This window comes from Leucoraja erinacea, chromosome 11, assembly GCF_028641065.1.
Source record: "Leucoraja erinacea ecotype New England chromosome 11, Leri_hhj_1, whole genome shotgun sequence".
Taxonomy (NCBI): Eukaryota; Metazoa; Chordata; class Chondrichthyes; order Rajiformes; family Rajidae; genus Leucoraja; species Leucoraja erinaceus.
Window position 1 is genome coordinate 54,115,492 of NC_073387.1, and position 13,123 is coordinate 54,128,614.

The 13,123-nt window shown below is 45.4% G+C and overlaps 1 protein-coding gene across 3 annotated transcripts in view; it reads left to right on the plus strand.

Annotated features, from left to right (window-relative positions):
• The window catches only part of gabrg2 (gamma-aminobutyric acid type A receptor subunit gamma2), a 97,953-nt gene extending 89,763 nt beyond the window's left edge, over positions 1-8,190 (plus strand). For all 3 annotated transcript variants that reach the window (XM_055643308.1, XM_055643307.1, XM_055643309.1), the window contains one exon: positions 6,781-8,190. In XM_055643308.1, coding sequence (XP_055499283.1) covers positions 6,781-7,056 — 276 coding nt within the window. In that variant the 3' untranslated portion in view covers positions 7,057-8,190. The remainder of the gene's footprint in view (positions 1-6,780) is intronic.
• Positions 8,191-13,123: the final 4,933 nt, after the last annotated feature.

The window sequence follows — 13,123 nt, forward strand, 5'->3', positions numbered from 1 at the left end:
CTCATAGAAACATATAAAATTCTTAAGGGATTGGACAGGCTAGATGCAGGAAACATTTTCCTGATGTTGGGGGAGCCCAGAACCAGGGGTCGCAGTTTAAGAATAAAGGGGAGACCATTTAGGACTGAGATGAGGAAAAGCTTTTTCACCCAGACAGTTGTGAATCTGTGGAATTCAGTGGAGGCCAATTCACTGGATGTTTTCAAGAGAGAGTTAGATATAGCTCTTAGTGCTAATGGAATCAAGGGATATGGGAGAAAGCAGGAACGGGGTACTAATTTTCGATGATCATATTGAATGGTGGTGCTGGCTTGTAGGGCTGAATGGCCTACTCCTGCACCTACTTTCTACGCTTCTATGTTTCTAATATAACCAGTCCATGTTCGGAGTGATGATAGGAGTAATGTCATAATATTCTACTCCACTATTTTATATTCCCACTGGGCCATTCCTCCTGAGCATCAAGTAATTTCTTAATCCCCCAGGGATTGTTACCCCAGTCCGAATGTTAAATCCTAATCACTTCTGGTCACCTTATCTTGCAATTCCGTTCTAAAAATCCATATTCCGCAAACTGTCACGATTATGGTACATAGAACGGTACAGCACAAGAACGTGCGGTTCCCAGAGGTTCCTGGAGGTTTTTATCAGTCTCCCTACCTGCTTCCACTACCTGCAACCTCCGGCAACCACCTGCAACCTCCGGGAACCGCACGGAAACCTTGGGTGGGGCGCAAAGTCTCCAGAGGTTTCCGTTCAGGTTTCCTAAGTGGGACAGGGGCATTAGAGACACTCACCACCCTCTGTGTAAAAAATACGTGCCCTGCACATCTCCTTGAGAGATTTGTGTAAAAGACACATAGGGTGGTTGGTGTATGAAATATAGCTGCCAGAGGAGGTGGCTGAGGCATAGTGTATAACAACATTTAAATGGTTGAGGCAAATACTATGACAACATGTTTGATGTGTAATCACTGTAAAGCAGGCAGGTAAATGACTAAGACCCAAATATTCGAAGTTTCCATCTTGAGTGGAGAATATGAATTGTTTGTGCTGTATAAAGAGTTTATTCTGCACACTTTATGTAAGAAATGGTGTCCAAAATAGAAATTAATCTATTTCATAACATCAATCATTTCTGAGTAAAGGCACCACAAAGGCATAAGAATAGGATATGAAATTTATCGTGAGATATTCCCATTTGAAAGTGTTCACACAGAGTGTGGTGGGTATACGGAAAGGCTTTTGGACGGGTACACAGGTTTAGATGATGTTTCAGGTTGAGACCCTTCTTCAGACTGAGAGTCAGGAGAAAGGGAAATGAGAGATATAGACAGTGATATAGAGAGATGTGGCACAAACTCGATGAAAGATATGTAAAAAAGTAGCAATGATAAAGAAAATAGGCCATTGTTAGCCTTGGGTTAGTTGAAAACAATTTACAGACAATGAGACTGAACAGGACAACATTGAATCTAGTATGGCTTGAGTATATCTCTATATCACAGTCTATGTCTCTCGTTTCCCTTTCCCTCGACTCTCAGTCTGAAGGTGGGTCTCGACCCGAAATGTCACCGTTTCCTTTTCTCCAGAGATGCTGCCTGTCCCGCTGAGTTACTCCAGCTTTTAATGTCTATCTTCAGTTGAAACCAGCACAATCGGCACAATAGGAAAGCTTTAGAGGGATATGGGCCAGACACACGGGCAGGTGCGACTAGTATCGGGAGGTTTCACGGCAGTCGGGTCACGACCCATGACCCGTACTGTTGCTACGCTACTCTAAATGGATTACATGCGATGAACTGCAGGTAGGCACTTACCATTGTTTCCAGCGTAGCGGGCCCATTAAAACCTGCAGAAATTGTCCATTTTTGCGCTGTAAATAATTATGGAATTCAGGATAAGCGTGCGAGACATTTAGCCCACTTCAGAATTCCAAAAGTGAGGAGAAATGACGGTAGATAGAACCGAGAGCTGAAGGGACAACAACAGCCAGATTGCTTGGCAAACATTGGCCGTTTGCTCACTGCATTTCATCAACTAAGGTAATATTTGTGTTTTTTCTTGATACCTTTAGCATCTAAAAAGTTTCAGAAGTGATAAATCTGGCTGTAAATTTTTTAAATCGCCCATGGTTCTCAAGTGGGTTTTTACATACAAAATGAAAACGCATCTGAAGAAAAATTTACAGCCAGATTTATCACTTCTGAGACTTTTTAGATACCAAAGGAATCAAGAAAAAACACAAATAATGCCTTACTTGATGAAATGCAGTGAGCAAACGCGATAATTCCCAATATTTTCAATTCCGATATCTGCACGGCCAATGTTTACCAAGCACTTTAGCTGCTGTAGTCCCTTCAGTTCTCGCTTCTCTTTACCTTCATTTCGCTTCACGTTTGGAATTCTGAAGTTGGGTACATGTCTCTCACACTTACCCCGACCTCCACAAATTTTTTCAGCGCACAAATTCAACATTTTGGCGGTTTTTAACAGGTAGGAAAGTACGAGTTTCTTGCATTAATAACATATACCGGAAGTGACGGATGTTCTCCAGATGGATTGAGCGGCTCCGTGCATCAAGCCCTATGACCCAGTGACCTTACGTGCAACCCCCCCCCGTATAGATGGGTAGCATGGGAAAGTTGGGCCGAAGGGCCTGTCTCCTTGTTGTATGACTCTACGACATAAGCATGTATGGATGGCATCTCAATGGGGGGAAAAAATTAACTTGCGTTCAAAGGTGTACATTGGGCATACAATGAATGCCTCATGTTGCATGGGATCATTCTCGTGTACAGTATAAACTCTAGAATGGACCCGTCGGGTCAGATTCTGTGCTGTAAGTACCTTATAATATATGGACTTGTAAAACCAACAACAAGATTCATAGTGGGAATGAATAACTGGTACACAAAGTCAGGATTTGCAACAAAGTGAGTGCCGTTTTTGACCTCAGGGCATCTGGGAGTGGTTTACAAATCAATGAATTGCTTTTTGAGATGTAGTCACTGTTTGAATGCAATAATGGCTTTGAACATCAGGAACTGCAAACAGAACAGTTACGTATACATCCTCCAATTAGACTATGACCCCGTACATCCAGAGATAATGGCTTCATTAAAGTCTATGGGTTATTGGCACGGCATATCTCGAGTGGAAAGAGAGATTAATACGTTTACAAAATATATCTGTATGGAGTCTCTTCCAATAAAGACAAACTAAGTAGATATTACAGAGGAAAATCCCATTTCAAATCCAAATAATCCGTGCCAAGGACCTGGGTTCGATCCCGACTACGGGTGCTGTCTGTACGGAGTTTGTGCGTTCTCCCTGTGACCATGTGGGTTTTCCCCAGGTGCTCCGGTTTCCTCCCACTCTCCAGAGACGTACAGGTTTGTACTGTAGGTTCATTGGCATCGGTAAAGATTGTAAATTGTATTTAGTGCGTGTGTCGGACAGTGCTAGTGCATGGGGATCACTGGTCAGTGCGGACTCGATGGGCCAAAGGGCCTGTTTCTTCGCTGGATGACTAAACTAAATTAAACATTTAAATAACACTAGTTGCGTATCAATGGGATGATCAGCCATGATCACATTGAATGGCCGTGCTGGCTCGAAGGGCCGAATGGCCTATTCCTGCACCTATTGTCTATTGTCTATAATGCCACAACAATCTTAATTTTATCTACTAGGCTAAGTCAATCCTACAACTTTCACATTATTAAAGCGTGGCCCATTTCAGTTAAATTATAAAACATTTACATGGTACGACAATTGTTTTAAACTCCTTCACGAACATTCCACTACACTTTGGAATATTCTCTGTAAATTGTTCAGAAAATAACTGCACTTTGGTTTTATTCTCTGACCAAGTAACCCGTTGGGTATTCAGTTCCGGGGGGGGGGGGGGAGGGAAGCGGCCTGTCACGCAAGTACTAATACCCCCCCCCCCCCTTAAATTATAATAAATTAGATTCGTCACCCCATCCCCCCCCGTCATCAGAGTCCCGAAACGGAACAATTAAATTCTTATAGCCCTGTTCATTCCAAGAGCTCTTCCGAGTTTGCCCTGATTCAAACTCGGAGATTTACGGTAATGGCCACTCGTCGGTACTCGGGGCTCTCGTGGACATTTTTCAACGTGTGGGTCCACGATCTTCCCCTTAACTGCCGTTAGCGAGTCTTCCCGAGTACCTGCCGTCAGGTACGAGCCGCTAAGAGGGAGCTCCGATGTACCCGCTACGATTCTCCGTGCTTACCACGAGTTTGGGGGAGGAATGAACTCGTTGGGACATGGATTTTACTTGCAGCAGCCCGACAGATATGTAACCATAGCACTCTGTAAAAAAATCAGCATAAACAAAAATACAAACCGACATATAATTAGACAATAATAGTGCAAACTCAAAAATAATGCCCCCAAGTCTATATAGTTCGGAGCCTATTTGGAGGTTGTGATGTTTAATAGCCTCAAGGACCTGTCCCACTTACATGATTTTTTTTGGCGACTGCCGGCACCCGTCATAGCCGCAGCAGGTCTCCGAAAATTTTCAACACGCCGAAAATCCAGCGGCGACCAGAACAAGGTACCACTCTTTGGGCGACTACTCACGACCATACAGGCATCACCCCGCGACATGTCACCTGTATGGTCGCGAGTAGTCGCCCAAAGAGTCGTACCTTATTCTGGTCGCCACTGGATTTTCAACATGTTGAAAATATTCGGTGCCCTGCTGCAACTAATGCCGAAATTATTGCGTAAGTGGGACAGGCCCTTGATGGATGAAGGGAAGAAGCTGTTCCTGAACCTGGACGTTACAGTTTGTACCTTCTTCCCTATGGCAGGGGTGAAATGAGAGCGTGGTCAGGGTGGGGCGAGTCTCTGATGATGCCGGCTGCCTTTTTGAGGCAGCAACTCCTATAGAGTCCCTTCGATGGTGGGGAAGTCTAATGAATATACTTCCATTTGACGTGTCCCCATGATGAATTTACCCTTTCCAACCGATTTGAAAAATATCAGGCTACAAATATCCATTAGGTCAGATCGAAGAGAAACTGCAAAAACAGCTTCTTGAATCTTGCTGATTGATTTGGTGAATTAATACCATTTCTCATCCCAGTTGTTTTTGTGTTACCGTCATCAGTCAATAGTTGCTTTTAGATAGAATTAATCCGGTATTTGCAATCCCTGTGTCAATAGCATCAGAAATAGCAATACCTTTTTTAAGTCACTTTCATAAATTTATTTATTAGCCTGAAAAGGACATTTCACGGTTTCTGTGATATTATATAGAAGCATATATTATAAAGCAGCATGGAAATAGGCCCTTCGGCCCGTCATGTCCTTGCCAGACATGTTGGCATATTGGGCTAGTTCCATTTGCCTGCATTTGGCCCCGAGTCCTCTAAACCCTATGGGCCTGTCCCACTTACGTGACTTTTTCGGCGACTGCCGGCACCCGTCATAGGTCGTTGCAGGTCGCCGAGAATTTTCAACATGTTGATAATCCAGCGGCGACCAGAAAGACTCTACGACTCTTTGGGCGGCTGAGGAGACGACTCACGACCGTACAGGCGACACCTGGGGACATGTGGCGGGGTGAAGCCTGTACGGTCGCGAGCAGTTGCCCAAAGAGACGTACCTTCTTCTGATCGCCGCTGGATTTTCAACGTTGAACATTTTCGTCGACCTGTAACAACCTATGACGGGTGCCGGCAGTCGCTGAAAAATGTCGCGTAAGTGGGACAGGCCCATTGCACCAATATCTATCCAAATGTCTTTGGAAAGTCACGGTGGCGAATGGTAGAGTTGCTGCAATACAGCGCTAGAAACGTGGGTTCGATCCTGACTACAGGTGCTGCCTGTATGCAAGTTTGTATGTGACCTGCGTGCATTTTCTCCGGGTGCTTCAGTCTCCTCCTACGTTGCAAAGATAATCCATTCAAGTTTTGGTATCAGCTTTCAAAAATTTCAGTCCAAAAGTTTTGAATTTTTACACAAAAAACAAATGAGTGCGCTATGGTTTTTGTAGGTTAATTGATAAAATTGTAAATTGTCCATAGTGTGTGTAGAATAGTGTGAGTGTGCGGGAATCGCTGGTTGGTGCGGACTCGGTGGGCCGAAGGGCCTGTTTCCTCTTTATGCCTCTTTATAATATCACAGAACTCAAGTGAAATGCCCTTTGCATGCACGGAAACAGGCCGCTTGGCCAACCCAGCCCACATCGACCAGTGATCCCCGCACACTAACACTGTCCGACACACACTGGAGACAATTTACGCTTATACCAAGCCAATCAACCTATAAGCCTGTACTTCTTTGGAGTTTTCCGTCCCCTCCGAGGAGGATATTCTCTAACCTAATGGATTGAAGAAGGGTCTCGACCCGAAACTTCACCTATTCCTTTTCTCCGGAGATGCTGCCTGACCCATTGAGTTACTCCACCTTTTTGTGTCTACCTTAGGCTGGTGCTCTGAATAGCCTTGTGAGTCTGTGGAATTCTCTGCCTCAGGGGGGGCGGTGGAGGCAGGTTCTCTGGATACTTTCTAGATAGGGCTCTTAAAGATAGCGGAGTCAGGGGATATGGGGAGAAGGCAGGAATGGGGTACTGATTGGGGATGATCAGCCATGATCATATTGAATGGCAGTGATGGCTAGAAGGGCCGAATGGCCTACTCCTGTGCACCTATTGTCTAATTGTCTATTCAATTATTTTATTTTGTTTTTTTCTCTCTCACAATGCCTAACGAAAGATTATTTCTTGAATTGCTTTGTAGGCACCCACAGTTGAAATCCGCCCTCGTTCGTCAGCTGTCCAGATGAATAATTCCCTGCATCAGCAGGAGCGCGATGAGGAGTATGGGTATGAGTGCCTGGACGGCAAGGACTGCACCAGTTTCTTCTGCTGCTTCGACGACTGCCGCTCCGGAGCGTGGAGGCAGGGAAGGCTACACATCCGCATCACCAAGATCGACTCGTACGCCCGTATCTTCTTCCCCACCGCCTTTGGTCTGTTCAACCTGGTCTACTGGGTAGGCTACCTTTACCTGTAAACCTGGACGAGCAGACAGTAACATAGGCCTTACCTGCTGCTGACACACTAAGACCCACTTGTAAAAACACTAAACAGCAAAAACGTGTACACTTTTAAGTATGTCTGACAGAGATCGGTGATTGAAAAAGCCGTGCATGTTTTTATTTCTGCGGCAAAATTGCTATGAATTACTTTTTCTTTCGACAAAGAAATTTTATTTTGCGTCTCTGGAGGACTATTATGAATGGAAACGGTGCGGCAACGGAAACTCGCTGACTCGACTCTTTTCTTGCCGATTCTACTTACTAATTTGTCTTCTCGGCACTTAAAGCGCCAGTACAGCACTTTGGAGATAGTTTTGCACGGGATTCATGTGTCGGGTACCCAAGGCTGGATCATTGCCCAGGGCCACATCCTCCTGCTGAACGAACAAGAAGGGAGATAACACAAGCCTCAGCCACCCAATCTAGTCACAATTTCAAATATATGCGTGTTGTCATGATCAGCACAGCCATTGCAATAAAGAATATTGAACAAGCTGGAAAGGGTGCTGTTGGATAATGATCAGACTCACACAAAGTGATTAGCAACATTGCACAGGTAACTCAAAGAGCTTTCATCTCAGCATGCATACTACTAGTCTAACAGGGCGAGAGAGAGAGATAGAGAGCTCTCTGATAAGCCTGTGTGCGGAGCCACAGTATGAGTGATACTAATCTACAGGTACAGACAGAGAAGATTTACGAGGATGTTACCAAGACTGAGCTATAGGGAGAGGTTGAGTAGGCTGGGACTCTGAGTCCTTGGAGCGCAGGAGGATGAGGGGTGATCTTACAGAGGTGTTGAGATAAAATCATGAGAGGAATAGATCGGGTAGATCGAGGACCAGAGGGCATAGGTTTAAGGTGAAGGGGGGGCAAGATTTAATAGGAATCTAAGGGGTAACTTTTTCACACAAAGGGTGGTGGGTGTTTGGAACGAGCTGCCAGAGGAAGTAGTTGAGGCAGGGACTTTCCCAACGTTTAAGAAGCAGTTATGCAGGTTCATGGATGGGACAGGTCTGGAGGGATATGGACCAGGTGGGATTAGTGTAGCTGGGACATGTTGGCCGGTGTGGGCAAGTGGGGCCCTGTTCGCACGCTGTATCACTCTATGACTGTGGGGTGTAGTAATCTCTTTCTGTGACCGGGTGTACTCGTGGACAAGTGCCTGACCCATTTGATGCCACGAGTACCTACGACTAGCATCACGAACGACCTATGACCTCGTGCCGACCATGCTGCGAGTATGAGTCAAGGGCAAACTCGGCAGAGGTCGTGAACTATGTCCTTATGCCACGGATTTAAAATTACATCGTGAATCACTAAACAGCACATTGGATTCTCAAGAAAATGATTAAATTAATAGGGGACCCTTCATCAGCATTGACAGCATTGGCAATAGTTAGAGCTCAAAGTCTGATAGACCTGCACGCTATTCACAATTTCATTTTTATTTCCTTGTCATGAGATCTTCTGTCAATGTGCCCACAGGGATCAAGGATATTTGCTTGTTGGATCATGCCTCAATACGAATTCCTCAGAAACTCACGTTATAGGAGCAGAATTAGGCCATTCAGCCCATCAAGGGCCTACTCTGCCATTCAATCATGGCTGATCTATCTTTCCCTCTCAACCCCATTCTCCTGACTTCTCCCCGTAACCCCTGACACCCGTACTAATCAAGATTATATGGCAATCTCCGGATTAAAAATATCCACAGACTTGGCCTCCACAGCCGTCTGTGGCAATGAATTCCACACATTCACCACCCTCTGACTAAAGAAATTCCTCCTAATTTCCTTTCTAAAGGCACACTTTTTTTTTCTGAGGCTATGACTTCTGGTCCTAGAGTCTCCCACTAGTGGAAACATCCTCTCCACTCTATCCTGGCCTTTCGCCATTCGGTAAGTTTCAATGAGGTGCCCCTTCATCCTTCTAAACTCCAGTGTGGAGTGGCCTAGTGCCGTCAAACGCTCCTCATCATATGTTAACCCAATCATTCCTGGGATCATTCTCGCAAACCTCCTCTGGACCCTCTGCAGAGCCAGCACATCCTTCCTCAGAAGTAGCTGTGGTTGATAGGGAGACTGCTTGATTGACAATGAGTTTGCGATGACCATATTTCACTTAAGACTTTGCCTTTATTAATTTGATGTTTCCCCACTCAATTGGATCTCCTGCGCTTAATGGACCGTTGCCCATCTAATGGGAACAAGCAGGTACCTTGTTCCCAGGCTTCCACTGTCTGTCCTGCACTAAGACCCAGGTGCATAGGTGGGCAAGAAACGTTTGGACCTAATCTGGTCAAAACAGAGAATGTGGAAGAAATCAGCGAGTCAAGCAGCATCTGTGGAAGAAGACTCCAAAGCTGGCTGTTCCTCACCCAGTCAGTACTTAGTATTCCCATCCATGTCCCATAGAAAATAGGTGCAGTAGGCCATTCGGCCCTTTGAGCCAGCACCGCCATTCAATATGATCATGGGGTCATCCAAAATCAGTGCCCCGTTCCCGCTTTCTCCCCATATCCCTTGATTCCGTTAAGCCCTGAGATCTAAATCTAACTCTCTCTTGAAAACTCCCAGTGAATTGGCCTCCACTGCCTTCCGTGGCAGAGAATTCCACAGATTCACAGCTCCCTGAGTGAAAAGGTTTTCCCTCAAGCTTCGTAGCTTGAAATTGAAATAGTTCACGACACAGCTAACGACACAGCTAACACATATTGACACTTGGTTTGTGTCAACAGAGGTTCCAAGTATCTGTCTTAGCACCAATATTGTACACATCACTATTGGTATCAGAGCGCTAATGAGAGTAACACAAATGTACTTCCTGTTTTGAGACTACACGAGACATAGACTCAAGAATTCTTTGCACACATGAAACTTGCGCGTTGCACTGTAACGATATTGATGCACACCTTAATGGTTTAATGTAAAGTTTTATACAATATCTGTAATTCAACAACTGTAGCTGCCTCTTATGGTGATATTAATAATATTAAAGGAATAGACTAATCCAGTCTTGACTGTCTACTTTATCTGTGTCTCTCGTAATTTTACTTACTTCAGTCAGGTCTCCCCCGCAACCTCCGACGATCCAGAGAAAACTGTCCAAGTTTGTCCGAACTCTCCTTAGAGCTACTATGCCTCTAATAGGGGCATCATTCTTGTAACCCTCCTCTCTCTGCATCATCTCAAAGCCTCCCCATCTTTTACGCTGTTTCCCCTTCTGCCTTTAATCAGTTTGTTTCGCAAAGAACACCAGGCACATTACCAAGACAACAGACAATGGACAATAGGTGCAGGAATAGGTCATTCGGCCCTTTGAGCCAGCACCGCCATTCATGGCTGATCATCCACAATCAGTATCCCGTTCCTGCCTTCTCCCCGTATCCCCTGACTCAGCCATCTTTAAGAGCCCTATCTAGTTCTCTCTTGAAAGTATCCAGAGAACCGGCCTCCACCACACTCTGAGGCAGAGAATTCCACAGGCTCACAACTCTCTGTGTGAAAAAGTGGTTCCTCATCTCCGTTCTAAATGGCTTACCCCTTATTCTTAAACTGTGGCCCCCTGGTTCTGGACTCCCCCAACATCGGGAACATGTTTCCTGCCTCTAGCCCCTAGCGTGTCCAAATCCTTAATAATCTTATATGTTTCAATAAGATATCCTCTCATCCTTCTAAACTACAGAGTATACCAGCCCAGCCGCTCCATTCTCTCAGCATATGACCGTCCCGCCATCCTGGGAATTAACCTTGTAAACCATGCTGCACTCCCTCAATGTTCTTCCTCTCAAATTAGGGGACCAAAACTGCACACGATACTCCAGGTGTGGTCTCACTAGGACCCTGTACAGACACAATAAGGCACTGAAATCCACAGACTCAATCCATACTTCTCATAAATAGTCATTTAGTTTAGTTTAGCTCAGTTTAGTTTAGAGATATTGCGCGGACCAGCGTACCCCGCATATTAACACTATCCTACACACACTAGGGGCAATTTTGTTTTACATTTACCAAGCTAATTAACCTACAAACCTGTACATCTGGAGTGTGGGAGGAAACCAAAGATCTCAGAGAAACCCCACGCAGGTCACGGGGAGAACGTACAAACTCCCTACAGACAGCACCCGTAGTTGGGATCGAACCCGGGTCTCCAGCGCTGCAAGCGCTGTAAGGCAGCAACTCTACCGCTGCGCCACCCCGTTCTAATAAAGAAACATTTCCATTCATAATTATAATAACGTTGTAGATAGTTTAGCACCTGCTATGCCAGTATAACACCAGTAAGAGATATGTTACGCATTACATTGGGGATCAATCAATCAATCAGATTTATTCATCACATACACAATGAAGTGCAGTGAAATGAATTTGCCAGCAGCGGTACAATCAAAAAGAACACACAATACACCATAAAAATTTAACACAGACATCCACCATTCTTCACTGTGGTGGAAGGCACAAAGTACAGTCAGTCCTCCTCCATTGTTCCCCCGTGGTCAAGGCCATAGAACTCCGCAGTCGCCGTTGCGGGCGGCCAGATGTACAGCCCTCTCGTCAGGACGGTAAGTCCCGAATTGGTGCTTCCCTACCGTAGACCATGGCTTCAGGATGATGTAGGCCACAGGCCGGTGGGTTGGAGCTCTTCTCCACGGATCCCGCTCCGGTTAGTAAGTCCACGCCGGCGCCCGTGGCTAGAAGCTCCGCAGACAGCGGCTTCAAGATGTTGTGGGCCGCGGTCTGGCGGTCGGAGTTCTTCTTCTACGGGGATCCCCAACGATGGATCCCAGGCTCCGGACGCCGCGCCGCGCCGATTTAATAATTGTAATCAAAACATTCCTCGGTCCTGTAAAATTCATGACATATTTCTCACCATATCAGCCCCATTGTGAACCTCCATGGTTCCATGTTTCACCATTTGCAAACTTTATCATCTATATGTGTGTTAGCCTGAAGTGCTGATCTGTGCTCTAAACCCAAATCTACCCTCCTAACAAAATTCATGGATAGAGATATGCTTTAAAAGTCTTTAAATCTATTTGTACCTAAGAAATATGTCTAGCTGTTTCTAACTAGACTTTCAGTTTGATCCTGGTCTGTATTTGTCAAGATGGGAGTGAATGATCTGTTGAATGGATCTGACACGTCGAGCTCTTCTTAAGGCATCTCATAAAGATCTATTTTCTCTTCAAGACAGTGATTGTTACAGAGACAGCTTAAAACAATCCCTGGATCTCTCCTGCTTCTGTCAAGGCTCCATTTTCCTTCTAGATTTTCTGTGTATTTCCTGGACTATCGGTGCAGCAAGGTGGAGCAGCGGTAGAGTTGCTGCCTCACAGCGCCAGAGACCCGGGTATGATCCTGACTACTGGTGCTGTCTGTATGGAGTTTGTACATTCTCCCTGTGACCACGTGGGTTTTTCCAGGTGCTTCGGTTTCCTCCCACACTCCAAAGACGTTCAGGTTTGTAGGTTATTTGGCTTTGGTAAATTGCCCCAAGTGTGTAGAATGCGTTAATGAATATAGCATAGATCTAGTGCACGGGTTGGCTTGGATTCAGTGGGCTGAAGAGCCTGCTCCCATGCTGTATCTCTATACACTCAACTTACTTAAACTAAACTAAAACCTTATTCACATGGAAGGTACACAAAAATGCTGGAGAAACTCAGCGGGGTGCAACAGCATCTATGGAGCGAAGGAAATAGGCGACGTTTCGGGCCGAAACCCTTCTTCAGACTGAACGACATTTCGGGCCAAAACCCTTCTTCAGACAGACTTATTAACATGGAACTCAGTTTCCTGTAATGATGATAGGCACAAAAGACTGGAGTAACTCATCGGGACAGACGGCATCTCCAGAAAGAAGGAATGGGTGACGTTTCGGGCCGAGACCTTTCTTCTTGATTCGAAACATCACCCATTCCTTCTCTCCAGAGATGCTGCTTGTCCCGCTGAGTTACTCCAGCCTTTTATGTCTATCTTTGGTTCAAATCAGCATCTGCACATTCCCGTAGTGATAAATATGTTGCGAAGGACCTGA